We start from the raw sequence: 22,944 nt of genomic DNA, 5'->3' as shown, positions 1-22,944 counted from the left end.
ACATCTTGTTTTTTTCAGCTGTTATGACAGCAGATAATATTGTTGCTAGGAAATAAAAACTTCCACTTTCAGGCAATCATTCCATTCCAACTTTTCTAATTCTCCTGAACAAGAGACTATGAGGGCAAAATTTTATGGATAAATTAATAGACCATAAAATTATATGAAGAAGCAGACAGAATTCGTCAATCTTAAGAATTATACTTTTGAGAAAAATTAAGTTATTCTGAGCCTTTTAAAGAACTATATTGACCCAATGGGATAATATTCTAAGGACATAAAAACCACAAATGAAAGTATATTCACTGATGTCAGAATGGTCATAGTTTCTGTGAAACTATGTACACCTATGGTACTATAAATCAAATAAGTTATAGAGTTATCACATCAAAAAAGTAGAATAAGCCAGGTGCTGGTGGCTCACACCTGTCATCCTAGCTACTCAGGAGGCTGAGATCCAAGGATCGCAGTTTGAAGGCAGCCCTGGTAGTCTATGAGACTCTTATCTCTAATTAAATCATCAAAAAGCCAAATGTGGAGCTTTGGCTCAAGTGGCAGAGCACTAGGCTGGGGCAAAAAAGCTCAAGGAAGGCACAGCACCTAGGCCGTAGGTTCAAGCCCCAGGACTAGTTACAAAAAAAATAAAATAGCCAGGCAGTAATAGTTCTTATCTATAATCCTAGCACTAAGGAGGCTGAGATCTGAGGATGGAGGTTTGAAGCCAACCTAGGTAGGAAAGTCTACCCAACTCTTGTCTCCAATTAACCATCAAAACTCTAGAAATAAGAGCTGTGGCTCAAGTGGTAGAGTGCCTGGCCTAAGCAAAAAAGTTAAGGCATAATACTCACAGTCTAAGTTCAAGCTCCTTGCCCAAGTAAAATAATATCTGAAAGCACTGGTCAACTGAGTAAGCTATAGCTAATACTATTCTATCACAGCTTATTTCCCTTTCAGTACAGAACCAAAAAAGTTAAATAAAAACCGTCATGGTAGGGGAAGGACCCAAAGGTACAACAAATGCCTCTGATCATATAAAGTAATATTTACTAAAATGAAAAAAGAAAGTTTGCATGGTGGCATACTACTATAATCCCAGCAATAGGAGGTTAAAGAGAAAACAATGCTTACAATATTCAAGTGAACTAGGAACTATTTCATTTCCTTCTAAATACATCTAGTTCTGCCTATGAGTTAGCGCAGAGCCAGTGACCACCACTGGTGAGAACCCTAGGACCCAAATAAACTGACCCAAACCTTATCAAGCCCCCAGCTCTGCCAATGTGTAGAGAACAATTTCTGTGAGGATGCAATCAGCCAAAAGTAGAATAAAACCCTCCAGTGATTTATGTGATGAGCAACAGGCACACAGTGTGAGAGGAAACATCTGTCCTCTACACTGGAAAACTTAAGACATAACCAACCACCAAGTAATGTGTGGCAAGCCTTTAATGAAGCTATAGGAAGATACAAGACTGGGGATCGAGATCAATGGCACAGTGTTTGCTTAGTGTGTGTGAAGTTCAGGAGTCAATGCCCAGCCTAAGAACATCAGAAATCTAAAACTGTTTTTATTTGTTTTTTTGCCAGTCCTGGGGCTTGAACTCAGGGTCTGAGCACTGTCCCTGGCTTCTTTTTGCGCAAGGTTAGCACTCTACCACTTGAGCCACAGCACCACTTCCAGCCTTTTCTGTTTATGTGGTGCTGAAGAATCAAACCCAGGGCTTCATGCATGCAAGGCAAGCACTGTACCGCTAAGCCAACCACATTCCCAGCCCTAAATCAGTGTTTTTGTATGAGTTGATGTCTGAGTGGGCTGCATAGCCAACTGGTGGTGAAGCTGTGTAGAATACCTCAGTGCCCTAAAACAAGTAAAAAACCACTTACTTGGTTCCTAAAAATCATAATGTATTTGATGCCGTCAGCTTTAAGCACAGGAAATTCATTCACTATTAAAAAGAAAACACCACAGTTACTTAAGTGGTTAAAACTGTTACTTCCAAATCAGCAACATTATCAGAGATTTAAAGAATAGTAATAAAAATGCCAAGTAATTAAGGTATAACTGAGATGGGGCACTGGTGGCTCAGGCCTAGAATCCTAGTTAATCAGGAGGCTGAGATCTGAAGATACGGTTCAAAGCAAGCCTGGGCAGGAAAGTCTGTGAGACTCTTATCTCCAATTAATCACCAGAAAATCAGAAGTGACATTGTGGCTCAAGTGGTAGAGCTCAGTGAGGGACAGTGCCCAGGCCCATAGTTCAAACCCTATGACCAACCAAAAAAAAAAAAAAAAGAACTGACATGTACCATGTTGTATTATGTTCCTAGAACTGAAACTACTCTAAATTGGAACAATTTTAAATTGAGACCATTCTCTTTAAGTAGTGGCAGGAAAACACACTAAACATCCACCAACTGTTAATAATTCTTACCTAGGCACTGGTGGCTCCCCCCTGTAATCCTAGCTATTCAGAAGGCTGAGATCTAAGAACTGTGGTTCAAATCCAGCCCAGGCAGGAAAGTCCCTTAAACTCTTATCACCAAATAACCACTAAAAAACCCTAAGTGGCTCAAATTGGTAGAGCACTAGCCTTGAGTGAAAAAGCTCAGGGGCAGTGGCCAGGCCCCGTGTCCAAACCTCACAACTGACAAAAACAAAAGGCCCAAACAACTTCAACTGAAAGAAAGTTCCTTATACAACATTCCCTGCTTATGAGTATATATAATTTTCATACCAAGCTTTTCTTTTTTTTTTTTTGGCCAGTCCTGGGCCTTGGACTCAGGGCCTGAGCACTGTCCCTGGCTTCTTCCCGCTCAAGGCTAGCACTCTGCCACTTGAGCCACAGCACCGCTTCTGGCCGTTTTCTGTGTATGTGGTGCTGGGGAATCGAACCTAGGGCCTCGTGTATCCGAGGCAGGCACTCTTGCCACTAGGCTATATCCCCAGCCCCCAAGCTTTTCTTAAAAAAAAAAAAAAATTAGCGTAACCTAGAAGTCTCATAAACAGAAAATGGTCCTCTATCCGTTTTTAAGTACGCCTCCAGCGTAGCCAAGCCAGGACTATAGAAGTCAGCAACCAGTCTGACTTTTCTGTGGAGCTAACTGACCCTTGATGGTCCAGATTTCAGTCTCCAGAGCAGGTAGGATTACAACTGTTGAGCCACCAGTGCCTGGCTGCTGTGGTAATTTTAAGGTGGCACTTGCTTTATGCCTGGGTGGGCATAGACTGCACCATCCCACTGTGCTTGTCTCGTTACTGGGGATGATGGGCACGCATTTCTGCCCCAGGCACTGGGCTTCCTCTGGAGCAAGGACCACAGAACACACTGCTATAAACAAACATTAGTTGAGATGCAGTTTGGCGAATTCCTTTTTGCCTAGGCTGGCTTCCAATGGTGTCCAACTCCCAAGTAGCTCAGATTCTAGGATTGGGCCCAGATATTTTTGGTAATTCTCACCACAACATTATTATACATGTTTTAAGCACACATAATCCTAGGCTGAAAGCTGATAGTATCAAAGACAGTTTTTAGCAATTAAAATATGTATATATAACTTATAAAAATATATGTAATATATATTTTTGATTTTACATACACACATATCCCCACATACCACTCTGTCTTCTAAGCCCTTCTTCCCACATAAACAATTTTCATTTTGGGCTGTACTGGAGTTTGGACTAAAGTCCTTGAACTTGCTACAGTCATTTAACATTTGAGCTGCACCTCCAGTCCTTTTTGCTTTCATTATTTTTCAAATGTTATAGCCAGCCTGGACCAATCTAGTACACTTCCCACATAGCTAGGATCATCACAGGTATATGCTACTGTACCCAGCTTCTTTTTTTTTTTTTTTTTTTTTTTTGTCGGTCATGGGGCTTGAACTATGGGCACAGGTGCTGTCCCTGTGCTTTTTCCGCTCAAGGCTAGCACTCTACCACTTTAAGCAACAGCCTCATTTCTGGTGATTAATTGGAGATTTGAGTCTCACGGAGCTAGGAATGTGGCTTAGTGGTAGAGTACTTGCCTAGTATGCATGAAGCCCTGGGTTCAGCTCCTCAGTATCACAAACAAAAAAAGTAAGAAGTGGTGCTGTGGCTCAAGAAGTAGAGTGCTAGCCTTGCACAAAACAAGCTCAGGGACAGTGCCCAGACCCTGAGTTCAAGCCCCAGGACTGGGGGGGAAAAAAGTCTCACAGACTTTCCTGCTGTGGCTGGCTTCAAACCATAATCCTCTAATCTCAGCCTCCCAAGTAGCTAGGAATACAGGTAGGAGCCACTAGCACCTGGCTTACACCCAGCTTTTTTATTGATTGAGGTTGGGTCTTGTGAACTTTTTATCCAGACTGGCCTAGCACCCTAATCATCCCAATCTCAGCCTCTTGGGCAGCTAGGATTATAGGTATGAGCCAATGATGCCTGTGGCAAGCACTCTAGTGTGTATGTGTTTGGGGGTGGGGAAGAGAAGATATCCAGCTCAACCCATTCAGCTGGTGCTCAACCACCTTGTCATGCTGCTACTTTCTGCTTTTTGCTGTCTAGCCAGACTTAAGAATCTCATGGTCTTCCCTGACTGAGCTGCCTTTCATCTCAGCTCCTGAGTAGGGAGTATTATAGGTGTAAGATGTGACCAATGACAAGTAGCAATACATTCTTTATAAGTTAGTTTCAGCTGGGAGGTCAAACAGTACCACCAAAAAAAAAAAAAAAAAAAAAAACCTCAAACAGGAAAGAACTGAGGAAAAATTTGACATTTAATTCCATTTTTAAAAAAAGTCACCAAGGACAGAATTCAGTTTTCTAAGTACTATGGTAACTCTGCTTTTGTCAGGTTACTTCACAGTATTATGTTGTAAATAACAATTTCCAGGCCCCAAGAGTTCATGCCTATAGGCTTAGCTACATAAGAGGATTGCCAACCTCCAGAGTGACATCTAGAGGATCCTATGTTAAGGCCATCCCAGGAAGAAAAGTTTAACTAGACTCTCCCTAAATAATTAATAAAAGAAAACACACAGCCATGGCTTTTTTTTTTTTTGGGGGGGGGGAGGGGGTCCATTCCTGGGGCTTGGACTCAGGGCCTGAGCACTGTCCCTGGCTTCTTTTTGCTCAAGGCTAGCACTCTGCCACTTGAGCCACAGCGCCACTTCTGGCCATTTTCTGTATATGTGGTGCTGGGGAATTGAACCCAGGGCCTCATGTATACGAGGCCATAGGCCATATCCCCAGCCCACAGCCATGGCTTAAGTGGTAGAGCACCCGCACTAAACACAAGGCTCTGGAGTTCTAACTCCAATATTGCCAACAGAATATAATATAAAAACCATACAAACAGAATAGTTGCAATAGAATACAATATAAAAACTATACAAACAGTGATACAAGTTATAAAAAGTTCCCCAAACTCACCATTACTTGACTTTAAATCAGGGAGGATGTGATTCACAAAGAACTCAGTCAAGTTTACAAGTTCATTGGCTTGTGTAATTCCATGCTGAAAAGCAAATTTGTAAGATGGCATATAGGAAATGAAATAAACATGAAACACCTGTATATATAACACATGCCAGAAATTTAAGCAATGTTAGAATACCACACTAAAAAGTAAGGATGAACACCTCAAATAGAAATTCTTCACATATACAAAACTACGTTAAGCAATAGAGAATGTCCCTACAGTGAACAGCTAAGTTTAAACTAAGTCTTACTTAAATGTAAATTACACACACAGTCTCATCTAAAGTAACAACTGCAGTTGTCAACAAACAAGTGCTTAATTCCTTTACATTAGCTGTCTTTGGAGAATAAGAAAATTCTAATAAGAACTAAAAGGTTGTATTATCAAGACAGATTGTCATTTTGAATTCTATGGTTGCCAACCTTAGATTTAGGGAGAAAAATATTTACCTTTTGTGTTTGGGCTTTTGATGCCAAAGATGTCACCAGGTAAATGGCTGCATCTTTGTGCTTCCAGTTGACAGATGGGTTTTTGGCATACTCCTGGAGCATGGAATTAACATAACCAGAGAAGATTCCTGTCACAGGTCCCTCAAAAAACTTGCACAATCCTCGGACTAGGTCACACGCAGCTCTGCGTCTAGTATCGATATCTATAAAATAAAAAAGGTGTATTTGAGGCCAGGCACTGGTGGCTCATACCTGTAACACTACCTATTAAGGAGGCTGAGAATTGAGGTTAACAGTCAGTCAGCTCGGGTAGACAAATGTGAGACTCTATTTCCAATTAACCAGCAAAAAGCTGGACCAGAGATGAGGCTCCATGGTAATATGCCATGAGTGTATGCACCGGGTTCAAGCCCTGGTACTGGCATATACAGGCATGTGCACACGCACACACGCACACACACGCACACACACACACTTTCTTGGGAGAAAAAAGCAACCACTAACCAAGTGACCCAAATGATTTGATGGCTGTCAGCAACATGATGAAAGTCATGTTTTTCCATGTAAGAAACAGAAAATGAGAAACACACTAACGGTCATACAAATATCGTAAACAGTAAGAAAAGACAGTGAGCAAAGGAACATGAAAAATTTCTCAGAAGAGGGAAGAATGGCAAAGAAACATATGGCCATAAAGAAAACACAAATCAAAACAACTGGGCTCCCATTCTCACCCAATTTTGATCAGCCAACATCATCAAACAACAGCAAAGGTTGGAGGGGATGTGGGGGAAAAAGGAACCCAACTGCACTGCTGGTGGGAATGCAAACTAGTACAACCACTCTGGACAGCAGTCTGGAGGTTCCTCAAAAAGCTATAACTAGACCTTCCCTATGACCAGCCATACCACGCCTGGGCATCTACCCTAGAACATAACAAGCCAGGATACCATGAAAACACTTGCACATCTACTTCTGCACCATTCACAACAGCCAAGTTATGGAAACAGCTGAGATGCCCTGCAATAGATTAGTGAAACCAAAAAATGTACCTATACACAATGGAACTTTACACTGCCATAAGAAAGATTATTATGTCACTTGTAGCACAATGGATGAACCTAGAACAAATCATGTTAAGCGAGGTAAGCCATGCTCAGAGAGATAAACAGTGTACATTTTCTCTCAGATGAGAAAGCTAGATTTAAAATACAACAGAATAGGACTGTAGGCATTCGCATACATTGAGACCAAAAGAGGATATACTTGGGAACTCCAGGAAATGGAAACAAGAGGTTTTTAATTTGTGGGTTTTTTAAAAAACCTTTTTGTCTTGTTTGTTCATTTATCTGTCTTGGGGAGGGGAAGGGGAACACAGAAATGGAGGGACAAAGGGTGAACAAATGTAGCAGCAGTACTCATTAGACACTAGGTTGAATTACAAAACTTGTGAGTGGAGACAGGAGGGAAACACTGGGAGAGAGCAAGGGAAGGGGTAACATTCTCCAAAATGAAATACTTTCACTCCAAAATGAAATACTTTCATTCCCATCACGTAACTATAACCCCTTTGTACATCACTTTTAAAACAATAATTTAAAAAATTTTTAAGAAGTATGTTTTGACTCCCTCCCCCACTTTTTGCAGTGCTAAGGATGAAACCCAGCTCTAAAAGCTTTTTAAAAGATGCCCAAAGGGGGCTGGGACTATGGCCTAGTGGCAAGAGTGCTTGCCTCGTATACATGAGGCCCTGGGTTCGATTCCTCAGCACCACATATACAGAAAATGGCCAGAAGTGGCGCTGTGGCTCAAGTGGCAGAGTGCTAGCCTTGAGCAAAAAGAAGCCAGGGACAGTGCTCAGGCCCTGAGTTCACGGCCCAGGACTGGCCAAAAATAAATAAATAAAATAAAAAAATAAAAGATATCCAAATAAAAAAGGTAAACCATTCTCAAGAAAGCCAGCTGAAACTACTCTCAGCTAGCCTCTACTCTTTCTATATACCAGAAAGAGAATGACAAATTAAATTGGCTTGCTAAGAGCTAACAGCTACAAAAGCAAAATACATACCAGATCCTTCCAAATCTCTTCTTATGTACTCTTCAGAATTGTCCTCAAATGCTTCTTCATCAGCAGCTACAAGGAGAGTTGATATTTTTAAATAAGCTATAAAAACACTAAGTCATGTCACTCCACATCTTAGTATGGAGAGCATAGAAATGCTATTTACAGCATTCTTTCCCATCCATGACTAGTCATCCCTGGAGAAGCTAATGCCACCATGAAAGGCGATTAGAAAATCACACAGTTGTGACATATGACAGTTATCCCCAAGAATCAACTTTCACCTCCAACTTCTAGAAGCTGAGTACCAGGGTTCCATTTAGAAATGCTTTTTGTCAGATAACAATAAAAACAAAAGAACCACCAAGTGCTGCTACTCAGGAAGCGGAGAGGCGAGGATTGTGGTTCAAAGCCAGCCCGGGAAAGTTTGTGAGATTCTTATCCCCAATTAACTACCAAAAAGTGTGGCTCAAGTGGAAGAGCGCTAGCTTTGGGCAAAAGAAGCTCAGAGACAGTGCCCAGGCCCTGAGTTCAAGCCCCAGGACTGATACAGGGAGAAAAAAAGTGGAACACAGAACTTTACAAAAAACTATAATCATCACTTGGTAAGTCATTTCAACAACAAAACAGCAGACAGTATTTAGATGAAAGCACCTCCACAAGCGTAAACAAAACCTCACACTGTACTGTTGTTAATGTCCTCCTGGCACACAGGATGAAGCACTGACTCCACACCCTCCACAGTACTACTGGCCCTCACGACTGTAAGAAGAGGGATGGATATGAACACTTGCTCCTGCCCTGTACACAAACATAGCAACCTTCAACCTGGCATGTAAAAATCACCAGAAACTTCTATTCTTAAGCTGTTTCAAAACAGCTACTTACTTTGGCAAAACACTAAATCAAACAAAAGAAGCCACTAAACTTATCATAATTTGAGGTCCTGTATTTTTCCAGATTCACCGGGTCATCTTAAGAGTCTTACTCAAATTGTGTTACATGAACCCGCATAGTACATGCCCCCATAGAGGCCACATTTTCTTTCCTGCCTATTCGGAAGCAGATTGACAATGAACTGATTAGCAATCAGCTTTATTTGGTAATAACATTTAATGGCATGTTACAAAAAGCAAAGAAGGCTTATTAAATTCATGCTAACACACTTAAAACCCCTCAGACTTGGCCATAGTTACCTCTAAATTCCATGTTAGGCACAATAACCTTCTCACAGATACTTGTCAGCGTGTTCTGGTCCTCAAACAGATTCTTATAATGAGGTCTCTCACAAACTGAAGCCAGAAATTGAATTGCATTACTTACCAACTGAAACATAAAAATAGGAATATTTTAAAAGCAAACCAAACAGTTCATCTACTGTAATGCACAGGGAAGGAATCTCTTATCTGTCTCCACCATCATCTTACCAAATCATATTTAACTTCTTGGCCTGTTGTAACTAGTAAGTTCCAGATGGCTGTGACAAAACGAGGCAGATACCGCTGAAATTCTTCATCGTACTTTTGTGCATAAAGTGCAGCATTATCACAAATCTGGGACTTTAGAAGTTCCAATAAGCCTGCTTCCTCTTCATCCTTGTATAAGAGAAAGGAGAAAACTCAAACATACAACGTAAAAGCTAAAGCACAAGAAGAGTTCTGCTCAAGTTCCAAATCCATTAGTGTAAATACATCTGCATCAAAGCAACCAATTCAAGTCTTACAATGCTACAGGATTTTCATAAACAATAATATGGCATAATAAATGGTCAGTAAACTAGTCCAAATCCAACTTATCCCTATTTTTAGCAATTTTCATTCGTTCTTCATGTATGTGATTGTAGTACTACTTGCTGCTTCCACATCACAATTGTAGAGTAGTTAAAACAGAGCCTGTGGCCCTCAAAACTCAAGCTCGGATCCACTGCAGAAAAAATTCACCATGCCAGTATAAACTATGCCAGAGAATTGTGCCAACAACCTCCAATTTAGAAGAGATAAAAACAACTCCCTCACAGCTTGTTCAAGACATAAATGTAAGAGATAATACACAAGAGGCAAAGAACTACCTCTAAGAATTTTATGTGACAAATTTCCTTTAGATTTAAATGTAAAGCAAAACTTAAGTTTGCTGCCAGGCACGATGGCATATGCCTATGATTCCAAACACTTGAGAAACACAGATTCAAGAGGCTGGAAATGTGGCTTAGTGGTAGAGTGCTTGCTTAGCATGCATGAAGCCCTGGGTTCAATTCCTCAGCACCACATGAAGTGGGGCTGTGGCACAAGTGGTAGAGTGTTAGCCTTGAGCAAAAGCCCAAGGAGTGGCAAAAAAAAAAGGTTAACTTTGGGCTGGGAATATGGCCTAGTGGTAGAATGCTTGCCTCGTATACAAGAAGCCCTGGGTTTGATTCCTCAGCACCATATATATAGAAAAAGCCAGAAGTGGGGTTGTGGATCGAGTGGTGGAGAATGCTACCCTTGAGCAAAAAGAAGCCAGGGACAGTGCTCAGGCCCTGAGTCCAAGCCCCAGGACTGGCAAAAAAGAAAAAAAAAAATCAGTGGGCTTGCTGGGCACTGGTGGGTGACATCTGTAATCCCAAGTACTCAGAAGGCTGAGATCTGAGGATTGCAGTTTGAAGCCAGCCCAAGCAAGATTTGGAGATCCTTATCTCCAATTAACCACCAGAAAACTGGAAGTGGCTCAAAGTAGTAGCGTGCTAGCCTTGAGTAAAGGAGCTCAGGGACAGCACCTAGGCCCAAGTTCAACCTACCCAACTGACAAAAAAACAAACAACAACAAAGAAACTGGGCTAGGGAATGGTTTAAACATCATTCAAACACTAGTACTAAGAACACAACAAATAAATACAGAGAAAAGCTTTATTTTCTGAGAAGTGTCTTTTTTCCCTAAGTGAACTGAAATATTACTTTCAGAAGCTACATTTTTATTCCCTTTTTACTTAGTCCAACTGACACAAAACCAGGTGTGAAAAATTATGACCTGAGCTGAATTATAATTAAAATCTTTATTTGGTGCTGAAGTATTCCCAACACTTCATGGTTTTGTCTTCTAGGAAAATAGCTCTGATATATGTAACAACAAATGAGTAGAACAAAATTAAGTGTAGTAGGACAGAAAGCACGTAATCCAAAACCAAGGATCAGGAACTAACATTTCCCAAGCTGTGAATAATTTTTAAAGCCCACTTTAAACTCACATCTGCAATCCTAGCTACTCAGGAGGCTGAGATCACAGAGGATCATGGTCCAAGGACAGCCTGGGCAGCAAAGTCTATGAGGCTCTTATCTCTAACCACAAAGAAGTCAAATAAGGTAGAGTGCCAGCTGACCAAGCAAGTTGAACCCAGTATCAACAACAAAAGCCAAAAAAAAAAAAAAATTAACTATCAAAATAGGGACACACACACACAGATATGCATGTATATGTATATATGGATCAATGCTATACCTTATTAAAACCCCTTGGTACAAATACACACAAAGAAAGTAAAACAGCCTCTGTATGTACCATTATGAGGGTGAATGAGTGGATATGGTTGAAATAGTTGATTTGCTCATTTTAAAATAGAACAATGAAAATTGCTGTAATTCTTTTAGAACAGGGGAAGGGAGAGGGAATGAACCCACTGTATGCAAACATGGAAATATCACAACGAATCCCTCTCGTGCAATTAATGCATGCTAATAAAAAATTGTAAACAGGGGCTGGGGATATGGCTAGTGGCAAGAGTGCTTGTCTCGTATACATGAGGCCCTGGGTTCAATTCCCCAGCACCACATATATAGAAAACGGCCAGAAGTGGCGCTGTGGCTCAAGTGGCAGAGTGCTAGCCTTGAGCAAAAAGAAGCCAGGGACAGTGCTCAGGCCCTGAGTCCAAGGCCTCTGTCACAGTGGCTTCTTTATTTACATTTTTTTTTTTTTTTTTGGCCAGTCCTGGGGCTTGGACTCAGGGCCTGAGCACTGTCCCTGGCGTCTTCCTGCTCAAGGCTAGCACTCTGCCACCTGAGCCACAGCGCCCCTCCTGGCCGTTTTCCATATATGTGGTGCTGGGGAATTGAACCGAGAGCTTCATGTGTAGGTGGCAAGCACTCTTGCCCCTAGGCCATATTCCCAGCCCCCTGAGAGGCTTTCTTTTAGTATCCTCAATTAATTTTATTTCAGAAACTATGCAATGTAATAAAATGGCCTCATCTATTTACTAGGAGGCCAGTAAGAAATTCCCTGTACACATGGCATAAGCAACAAAAGCAAGTTCCACTTGTATTAGTGAGATTTTATCTGGTAACAAAGAGTATTTTAAATAGGTTTTTAGGCTACAGCAAAGTAATTGGGGGGAGGTGCTGGGGATCAAACCCCAGGTTTTGAGCCCATGCAAAAAGTACTCACATCTGTTTGTAGAAGCTTATTATCCAATGTCAACAGGGTGTGAAAATTGTTCATCCAAGTTTCCATATTATCTTCAAAAAATTCAGGGAGATCCTAAAGAATAACCACCAACTTCAGATTTGTGATTAACAAAAATGTACTACACTTCAATAAATTTCCACTTTGCCAAATACTCTGTATATGACTAGAGGCTGAATTCCCACTTAGCAGTCTGAGCATTATCCACTGTAGTAATGCTTTGCTTTGGTGGGGTCTGTGGCAGCCGAGTACATCATTTTGACTTTGGTCTCTTGTGTGCCTTCCCACAAGTCATCCCACCTGTTTCCTTTCTCAACCTAGATCTGTCTATTCCTCAAGGTCCAGCTAGGACCACAGGAAGCCTAACAAAGCTCAGTGCTTACCAACACACTCTCTTTCCTTCCTCACACATTTGCTGTAAAATGATTACCACCCAGGCTAAAACCCACGGTCCATGTAGCTGCTCATCTCTCATGACATAATCCAGGACCACCTTCCTAGTGAGGGAAAAACCCTGAGGATTTGTCCTCCTCCTTCTGGTTTCCCTGGCTGTTACCAAGCGCTTCATTTCCTTGACTTTTTGGAAGGTATAAACAAAAGCAGTGGCATTCATTTAAATAAGGATTTTTAAAATGGCGTGCATCTCTGGCTCTAGAGCATTCAATCTCCTTCTGGGGAGGCTCTTTCAACCTGTGTGGGTGTGGTCATGTGGTGACAGTAAGTTCAGGTACTGGTTATGAATAGTGGACATTTTGAAAGGAAAAATCCTCCTTCTGGCAACTTGGTATATAGCAATATGCATTAATTACTAGGATATTCTTGATCCAGACGCACTGAATCTTATTGATTCAAGAGCAGATACAAATAGTGGGGTGAGGGCTGGGAATAACTCGCCTCATACACATGAAGCCCTGGGTTCGATTCCTCAGCACCACATATATAGAAAAAGTCAGAAGCGGTGCTTTGGCTCAAGTGGTAGAGTACTAGCCTCAAGCAAAAAGAAGCCAGGGACAGTGTTCAGGCCGAGTTCAAGCCCCAGGACTGGCAAAAATAAAATAGTGTGGTGATAATGGCTCACGCCTATAATCCTACTTACTTGGGAGGCTGAGACCTGAAAATTGATGTTTGAAGCCAGTACAGGCATTAACCACCAAAAATCTGGAAGAGTTATGGTTCAAATGGCTAAAGCATTAGCCTAGAGCAAAAAAGGTCTGGAACACTGCTCTAGTCCTAAGTTCAAACCCCAGACACACACACACACACACACACACACACACACACACACACACACACACAAAGAAGAAGAAAAAAATGGCTAGAGACTCCTCTCTCTGGTTCTAAGCCTGGTACTTGGATCATGTACAAGCTACCCAAGAACTCAATCAAAATATGAGCCCCCAATGCCAATATCCATATAAACAAAAAGAGGGAGGCCTCAAATCTGCTTTCTCACTGCTTCCAGTCCAAGTGTTTAAGATGACTCTCAAAGGGTGAGTCAAGATACAGAAAGGGCCTTCCTAACTCGCTGGAAATGGGGGATATGATTTTCTTTCAACATTTATTCACCTCTGAAGGAGCTACTGTAAGCAGAACACAATGTATAAGGACATGAAGAACAGGAATTAAAGTCTTTAATTCAGCAAACCAGTTATGTGGACGGCATATTTAACATAAAAAAAGAACCTTACCTGAAAGTTTAAACTATAAAATAATTTTGAGATCAAGATCAAGGAAGAAAACAGAATCCTCAAGGCAGAGGCATCGTTAGCATGTGTGCTGCACAGCTCAATGGTAGCCTTAGGAAAGAAGTTAGGAACATGGTTTTATTGAGGCATAAAATGTAGCTCACTCATCTTAGCAAAACAGCCTTGTGTTATGCTCAGGTTAACTCCTATTTCTTCTACAAAGTGTGGCTTTTACACAGTAGCATCTATTGATTTAAGATATTCTAAACAATAAGTGCCTATTTTTAACTTGTCCATAATAGCACTACTGAAAAATTCAGTGTTAAAAAGGAGAGATGAGGTAACAAGCTGGCTAAGAAATGTACATACTGCCTTACGTATGAAACTGTAACCCCTCTGTATATCACTTTGACAATAAAGAAATGAAAAAAAAAATCAATGTTAAAATTTGAACTATATCATCACTCCAATTGCCTTTTTAATTCTTATTAAATGATTCCTCTGCAACTAGGTATTTAGGTTGTTACCAACTGCTCATTATTCTGTCTGTAACAGATGGGTTTATATAATACAACTTTGCACAAGCCTCTAATTTTCAAGGTTTGAAGTTCTACAAGGGTTATTACACTAAGGCAACACACAGCCATACATTTAGGGACCCAGATTGTTATTCATAAGCTACTGCTCCCAAGAAGCATTAAGGAGGTAAACTGTAATCAGAGGTGTGGCAGCACACACTTGTAATCGCAGCCCTGGGGAAGCTGAGACACAAAGATGGCAGTGAAACCCTACCTCATACAAACAAATATAGCTGGTGATCATGCCTATAATCCTAGCTACTGAGGATTGCAGTTCCATGCGAAAAGTTCCTGAGACCCCCCCCCCCATCTCAACTAATAATAAGCTGTGTGAAGCAATACATGCTTATCATCCTAACATGGGAAATGAAACAGGAGGACCAAGGTTCCAAGAGGACATGGCAAAAAGTGAGACTCTACTAAAAATGAAAAGCAAAAAGAAGGCTGGGAGTGTGTTTCAAAAGTGGTAGAGCAGGGGCTGGGAATATGGCCTAGTGGCAAGAGTGCTTGCCTTGTATACATGAAGCCCTGGGTTCAAATCCTCAGCATCATATATAGAAAAGGCCAGAAGTGGCGCTGTGGCACAAGTGGCAGAGTGCTAGCCTTGGGCAAAAAGAAGCCAGGGACAGTGTTCATGCCCTGAGTTCAAGCCCCAGGACTGTCATTCCCCACCCCCCAAAAAAAGTGGTAGAGCACTTGCTTAGCAAATGAGTTCAAATCCTAGAAATGAAAGGGAGGGGGGAAGGGGGAGATATGAGCAGATTAAAAAACCATTAGAAATTGGGTAAGAGGGAATTAATTATACTATCTTTGAATTTTTTCAAAACAAACCCTGCGCTATCACATAAACTTTCAAAACTATTCTCTTAAAATTTATATTTAGGCAAGTTAAAATACTAAGTAATTTCAAACTATCACCAACAATCATACCTTAAAAAGGTTTGTCAAAGGCAAAGCAAAGGCATCCAGAACAAGTTTAATTTCAGTCCATAACTCATTTGACTTAAATTCATGACGATATCTAGAAAATTAAAGTAGATAAATTTACAAGTTACTGTTTACTCATTTGTCTTCAATGACAGATGCTGATTAGATACCTTTGACCATATGGCTTTCTAAAATTAAAAAGGAAATTCTTGGCCTTCTTTTGAAAAGAATTAAGGCTAATTCTTTCCCAGGCAATATGACATAAACATTATTCTTGAATCAAACACAATAATGAACTGAAGGGCTAGAATGAATACATTCAGAGCAAGACACAAAAACACAACTATTTACACAAATAAATAAAATAGGAAGTATGTCAGAAGAATGAACCTGTGTGTCAATACCTTTTAAATAATGAATGTGCTGTACGAAGGACTCCATTAATAACATGGAAATCTCCACTCTGAAAGCGATTCACCATTTCTGTCAACAAATCAGGCCATTTCTGAGGGAAATCTTCTCTGCCAATAATGCTAATGGCATCACTCAACTGAGGAAGGACAAGATTATTAGAGACTCTTAAAAGGGATTTCAAGGGAGTTCCCCTCAAAAGCATATACTTACCTGCTTCTGGATCTGCTCTGGGCTGCTAAGCATCAAATGCACAATGTTGGCTTTAATGGCTACTCGATCAGCTTCACAAATTTTGTTTGGTTCATCTTCAACCTAAAAGCAAAATAAACAATGAACAAGTAACATCAAATTCATACTTCTAGCTGGGCACTGGTGGCTCCTGCCGGTAATCCTAGCTACTCAGGAGGCTGAGAGCAATGGATTTTGTTTCAAAGTCAGCCCAGGCAGAAAAGTCCATAAGACTTTTACCTCCAATTAACTACCAAAAAATCAAAGTGAGATGTGGCTCAAGTGATAAAACACTAACCTTGAGCAAGAAAGTTCAGGGACAGTACCCAGGCCCTGAGTTCAAGCCCCAAGACCAGCACAAAAACAGACAAACAAAAAAAGTCACACTTATGTTCAAATAAACATTAATTTTAATTTCCTATGTTTACTGAGAAAGAGGAAAGCAGGTTGGTCATTCCTCAGTCTCCTTCTACATGAATGAGTCAGATTCCTTCAAAGCACAAAACTTTTCCTTCCCATAAAATTGCAGGTTCCCTCCCAAAGTAAATATTTTATACAAACCAATGTAGTTATCTGACTCCCTGCTGCCAACTAAGAATTTCAGTTCTGGGCCGGGATGTAGTTCATGGCAGAGCACTGTCTAGAGACTGCATAAATCCCTGGTTCAATCCCCAGCACCACCGAAAAAGAATAAATAAGATTTCAGTTCTTTATGTAAACTAACCAGAACATGTGAAATCTTATCATCACCTTTAAAAGATGCAACATTTTTCCAGCAAAGAAATTTTAATTAAAGGATTTCAGTTTGGAAGCAGACTCAGCAGAAAAGTCTTCAAGACTCCACCTCAAATGAATGAGCAAAATGCGGGGCTGGAAGGAAATAGTTCACTTGGTAGAGTGTCAGTCATGAGCAAAAAACCCAAGAGTTGGAAGAGTTGGAAGTGGGAGGTTCAAGACCAGCTCTGCCACATTCACAGAAAATTCAATCCCTTATAAAAAAAATTAAATCTAAGGGGCTGGGAATATGGCCTAGTGGCAAGAGTGCTTGCCTCCTACACATGAAGCTCTCGGTTCGATTCCCCAGCACCACATATATGGAAAACGGCCAAAAGGGGCGCTGTGGCTCAGGTGGCAGAGTGCTAGCCTTGAGCAGGAAGAAGCCAGGGACAGTGCTCAGGCCCTGAGTCCAAGGCCCAGGACTGGCCAAAAAAAAACAAAAAACCAAAAAACTTAAATCTAAGGTTCAAGGTGTGTAACTCAGTGGTAGAGGTCTTGCTTATCATGCTATATGCCATGGCTTTAATTTCTAGTGCCACAAAAATCAACCAACCAATAAAAAAATTACTGTCCATTCTAAATTTTTGTTTCCGTTGGGATATTATGCTGTCTATCTAACTAGTTCATGAACTTGCTACCCTCTTGGGACTGAAGAAGCATATCACCAGTTAAAAAATATTTTTTCCACTCTCAAATTTCCTAATCCAGGGGCTGGGAATATGGCCTAGAGCAAGAGTGCTTGCCTTGTATACATGAAGTCCGGGTTCAATTCCCCAGCACCATATACAGAAAAACAGCCAGAAGTGGTGCTGTGGCTCAAGTGGCATAGTGCTAGCCTTGAGCAAACAGAAGCCAGGGACGGTGCTCAGGCCCTGAGTCCAAGGCCCAGGACTGGCTTAAAAAAAAAAATTCTAATCCACAACATCACCAATATTAACTACTCATTTAGACTATATTCCTACAATAATATCTTCTCAAGAGAAAGTAACCTAGAGTTAATTAAAACCAAGTTAACACTGTCCAGAAACTTGAGTTACAAAGTTAAGAGAATTTATATCAACTCAAAGGAAGTGATAGGACTTTAGGGAAAGAAGCCTATTTCATTTCATCTATGTCTGGATCTTTTAATAGTAGTTTAATCTTACAAACACACAGTTATGAAATTATATATTCTCAAGATACTTACAACCCTCCAGTTCCTTTTAATGTAATTCTTGAAGGTTACTGAGGCACACACTTTGATGACATTCTCCTGGGACTTCTCCAGTAATGTTAACAGTAACAGTGGGTAGTTCTGATTTCCTTCTACCGATTCAAGAAACTTCTCAGCTATAAAAGAAATTTTCTGGTTAGAATATTTGCTTAATTGGAGTCCTGCCTGGGCAGAAAAAGCAGAGATGTCAAATTAACTACCCAAAAGCCAGAAATGAAGGTATGGCTCAAGTAGTAGAGCACCATTTTGATCTGAAAAGCCAAGTGATAGAGCAAGAGCATGAGTTCAGGCTCCAGTAACAATGTAAACTATATATATATATATATATTTCTTTTTTTACCTGGACGTCTGATGGCAGGATCAGGATCAAGGGTTTTCTTTAAATATTCTGTTAGTGTTTGTAAATTTGCATCACTGAGCTCCATTGTTGTAGAACCTAAAAGTAAAAAGTTCACGAGTGGTCACTTAGAAGCACAGTGAGTGGTATGAACAAATCCTTTTATACTACTTGTGCCTCTCCTCCTGAGTCACACATTTGTGCCAGGCATGTGCTCTACCACTTGGGCCACACATCCAGACCCAATTTGCATTTGTGATTTCCAAGTAGTGTTTCCTATTATTCCTGGGCCAGTCTGGACTTCAACCTTCCTACTAATGCTTGTCTGGGCACAGCTTGCACCAGCATGCTCAGCCATTGTGGTTCCTGCTTGGTTATGATGGAGTTCTGTTAAATTCTTTTTTCTTCTACTTGGCCTTAATAATGAACTTCCCAACCCCTGTCTTCCTGCTAGCTAGGATATAAATGCAATTTATAAACCACTTAATAGGTACATTTGTTTCACTAAAGACATTAATGATAGCAGAGTATGGTGGATTATATGCCTGTAATTCCTGTTTTAAGGAGGCTGAGACTGGATGATCTTGAGTTCAAGGACAGGCTGGGCTACATAGTAAGATCCTATATCAAGTCAGGTGCTGCCACTAGCTTCCCAGGGGGCTAAGATCTGAGGATTCAAAGCAAGCCCAGGCGAGAAAGCCCGTGAGACCACTATAGCCAATTAGACAGGAAAAAAGCCACAAGTGGAGCTGTGGCTCAAGTAATAGAGTGCTAGCTTTGAGCAACAAAGCTCATGGACAGCGCCCAGACTCTGAGTTCCTGTGTTTAAGACCCAAGACTGGCACTTAAAAAAAAAATTCTGGGGGCTAGGAATATGGTCTCGTGATAAGAGTGCTCGCCTCACATATATTAAGCCCTAGGTTCAATTCCTCAGCACCACATAAATAGAAAAAAACAGAAGTGGCGTTGTGGCTCAAGTGGTAGAGTGCTAGTCTTGTTTTTTTTTTTTTTTTTTTGGCCAGTCCTGGGCCTTGGACTCAGGGCCTGAGCACTGTCCCTGGCTTCTTCCCGCTCAAGGCTAGCACTCTGCCACGTGAGCCACAGCGCCGCTTCTGGCCGTTTTTTCTGTATATGTGGTGCTGGGGAATCGAACCTAGGGCCTCGTGTATCCGAGGCAGGCATAGAGTGCTAGTCTTGAGCAAAAGAAGTCAGGGACAGTATCAGGCCCTGAGTTCAAGCCCCAGGACTGGGCAAAAAAAAAGCTGCCTCAAACAAAAAGACAAATATCCCCAAACAAAAAACTGAGTCACGATATCAGTATGAATGAATATAAACCTTAAACGTTAAAAGTACTATAAAGAGTTTAGTATTAGATATTAGCTAAAGGACTAAATTTGCCAGCAAACCCTTTTTATATCCTTTCAGTGATAAAGTCTCTAAAACCAAACATAAGTTGAGCATTCTATCCAAAAAGCAGAAATCTGGAATGTGCCAAAACTGGCAAGTTTTCAAATTTTAAGGCTGGTCATCAGTGGCTACTACTTGTAATTCTAGCTAGTCCAGAAACAATAGATCTGAGATTTATCTCTAATTAACCAGCTATAAGGGAAGGTGTGGTTCAAGTGATACTGCCAGTTGAGCAAGAGTGCAAAGCAGAGTTCAAGCTCCACTACTGACAAAAAAAAAAACAAAACAAAAAACCATAGTATTTGCCTAAATCCAACATTATTTTCTTTCAATTAGTACTTGGTTTTGAACTCATGGCCTTATGTTTTCTAGGTAGGTGCCCTACCACTTGAGCCATGTCACCAGTCTTAAATTTCCAATCTTGTGCAATGAATGGCTAGACTTAAGTGTAGCTTCTTCCTATAAGTCCTCGGTTATAGATGAAAGTATCTGGAGCAAAAGCTTTGCTTTCCAAGGCCAAACATTCGTGACATGAAATGATCCAAGATTTGTGCCTTTTCTTCTCATTCATTCATACACTCACACACACCCTCTACATTGTAAAATAAAGCCTTTCATTGGAAAGAGGGGATGATCCAATAAATGAAAACTATCTATGGTAAACACACAGGTCAAGAACATAGCCCATCACTCCAACCTACCCTGCTTTCTAATCACAGGTCTCTGTATACTACTCCCTTGTCCACACAAAGGCAATCTGCATGTTCCTCAAATATTCCAAGTCTGTTTCTGTCCCTGAACATAACACTGACATTTCATTCTGCCTATCTTGCCTGTCCCCTCACCTTTCCCTGGATGGACTCACTCAAATGTCATCTCTTCAACACTCTGTCATGGGGCACTATCTGAAATCATCCACTTCATTGTGCTTTTTTTCCCCATCCACTAGAATTCAAGCTCACAAGGGAAGAGATCTTGCTGGCTTTTTGCTTCTTCACTCTATTCGCAGAAATTAAGTAGATGCTTTATAGTTATTAAATGAATAAAGAGCCAAGTCAAAGACTAGAGCAGTGCTGAGCTCAGCCACCTAATCATGTGTACGAGAGTTTCTCTCATGCAGCTCCCAACTAGAGAAATCGCAAGTATCCAGAAGGGGATTAGATGGAAGTGGGAAGACTAGGCACATGACAAGAAGTGGGGCGTGCACAAGGCCAGAAATCTGACAGGGGAGGAGGACCCTGAGGTCAAAGTGAGGAAAGAAGGGGAAATCAGTGAAGTCCAAGAAAAAGGCCCCTTTCTGTGCTGCACAGAGGCATATGTGTGCATCAACCACATGCAGGTCGGTCCACGGCATACTGAAATAAGGAAGGCAAACAAGGACCTTGTGCTCAAAGACCTATCTAAGCAGTTGACAAAGAAGTCAACAGTAGGGCGATGTCCACAGAGTAGATGCCCAGAGAAATGATCCTTACAGAAATCAGTCAGGGGATGCTACAGTGAGGGAAACTTGAGAGGGTGTCAGCCTCCTAAAGATCGGAGTTGGCAATTTCCAAGCAAAGTAGGGCGAAGGGGGCCGATCCAAAGCTCCCAGGCGGGAATGAGCTGGGGATATTAAAAGACACCATTTTTTGCAGGAAAGGAAACTGAGGCTCAGGGCTGGGAGCGAAGCTCAGTGGTAGAGAGATTGACTAGAGAGTTCGAGGCTTTGGGTTCGAGCGCCAGCACTGCAAGTTAAGAAACAACAGAAGAAATGTGGTTTCTCAGTCAAAATGACTACCCCTCCATTGCAGTGCTGGGCGACCTCCCACTGGACACGGAGGAAGTCCCAGGAGCACCAACGACTCAGCACGCTGAGATCGCGATGCCCAGTCCACTCCGGGAGACGGACGCTGCGTGAAGCGAGAAAAGGGCGCGCTCCGGGACGCACGGCGTCGGGGACGGGGACCGGGACGGACCCCGAGCCGCACGCCGCCCTCACCAACGCGGAGCCCGTGCGGCTGCGGGAACCGGCGCGCCGAGAAGAGACGCGCGGCCGCCCGGCGCCGGCGCAGCCAATCAGCGCGGAGCTGGACGGGAAGGGGCGGGCCCGCGGAGGCTGGCGTCAGGCCGCGCCGAGGCCGCCCGCGCCCCTCACAGGCCGCGCGGCCTCCACACCTGGGCCCGAGGCTGGAACGCCGCGAGGTGCGGCGAGGCCCGGGCGGAGCGCGCTGCCGGAAGCTGGGCTCCGCTTCCCGCCGTCGCCCGAGGCGCGGCCCTCCCGTCCTCGCGCTCGCAAGTGCCTCGTCTCCCCCACCCTCAGCCGCGTCCCAGGAGCCACCTGGCGAGGCCGTGCTCGCCCCGCGCCTCACCTCGTGGGGACACGGGGACGGATAAGGGAATCCCAGCCGCGAACGGTAGCCGGCACGACCCGCTCCAGCCGCCACTCCGCCGCACATTCAAACCTCAGCAAAATGGCGCGGCGGCGAGGCTGCAATCAGAGCGCATGTGCGAGAGGAGCCGCGGCGGGGGGGGCGGAGCCAGGGATGCCCCGGCCCCGCCCAGGCTCCAAGAACCAATCGGAACTAGACTGTTTCGCGCTGACGTCATAAGGGACGTTGCCCTTTGACACCTCCAACAGACTTCTCAATCCCAGGGTTTCCGGAGAGGAAGGCCGAGCCGCCTCCCGGCTTCCCGGCTGTGTCTTGCTGTGGACCCAACGCAGCCTCGTGGACAGGAAACTTCCGGTCCCCCATTGCGCTTCTGACGTAGCCGAGACGGGAGACGGCGGCTCCTGCATCTCCAACCAGCCACCCAAAAGCCAGAGATGGAGCTGGGGCCCGAGTGGTAGAGCGCTAGCCTTGAGTGAGAAAGCTCAGCAACAGCACCCAGGCCTGGGTTCAAGCCCCTGACTAGCACAATCAATCAATCAGTCCATCAATGAAAATTCATCTCTGACAGGCAGAGACATCCCGGCCCGCATCAGGACAACACTGACCTTTCAG

General features: G+C 42.6%; 2 protein-coding genes across 2 annotated transcripts in view; one reads left to right on the top strand and one right to left on the bottom strand.

Moving 5' to 3' along the window:
• Stau1 (staufen double-stranded RNA binding protein 1) overlaps nt 1-7,760 on the top strand; it is a 69,519-nt gene extending 61,759 nt beyond the window's left edge. Inside the window, exon 15 of the transcript XR_007211370.1 lies at nt 7,750-7,760. The gene's annotated coding sequence lies outside the window, so the exon portion shown is untranslated. The remainder of the gene's footprint in view (nt 1-7,749) is intronic.
• The window catches only part of Cse1l (chromosome segregation 1 like), a 32,101-nt gene extending 9,517 nt beyond the window's left edge, over nt 1-22,584 (bottom strand). Inside the window, exons 1-14 of the mRNA XM_048349593.1 lie at nt 22,312-22,584; nt 18,560-18,655; nt 18,193-18,335; nt 16,212-16,313; nt 15,992-16,137; nt 15,591-15,681; nt 14,086-14,193; nt 12,380-12,472; nt 9,397-9,564; nt 9,166-9,295; nt 7,976-8,041; nt 5,908-6,110; nt 5,410-5,494; nt 1,885-1,946 (exon numbers count right to left, since the gene is read on the bottom strand). Of these exons, the coding sequence (XP_048205550.1) occupies nt 1,885-1,946; nt 5,410-5,494; nt 5,908-6,110; nt 7,976-8,041; nt 9,166-9,295; nt 9,397-9,564; nt 12,380-12,472; nt 14,086-14,193; nt 15,591-15,681; nt 15,992-16,137; nt 16,212-16,313; nt 18,193-18,335; nt 18,560-18,644 (1,482 nt within the window). The 5' untranslated portion in view covers nt 18,645-18,655; nt 22,312-22,584. The remainder of the gene's footprint in view (nt 1-1,884; nt 1,947-5,409; nt 5,495-5,907; nt 6,111-7,975; nt 8,042-9,165; nt 9,296-9,396; nt 9,565-12,379; nt 12,473-14,085; nt 14,194-15,590; nt 15,682-15,991; nt 16,138-16,211; nt 16,314-18,192; nt 18,336-18,559; nt 18,656-22,311) is intronic.
• Between the last annotated feature and the right edge of the window lie 360 nt (nt 22,585-22,944).

Source organism: Perognathus longimembris, chromosome 6 (assembly GCF_023159225.1).
Source record: "Perognathus longimembris pacificus isolate PPM17 chromosome 6, ASM2315922v1, whole genome shotgun sequence".
Lineage (NCBI taxonomy): Eukaryota > Metazoa > Chordata > Mammalia > Rodentia > Heteromyidae > Perognathus > Perognathus longimembris.
Note: the sequence above shows the minus strand (reverse complement) of the source record. Positions and strands in the feature narration are given on the sequence as shown.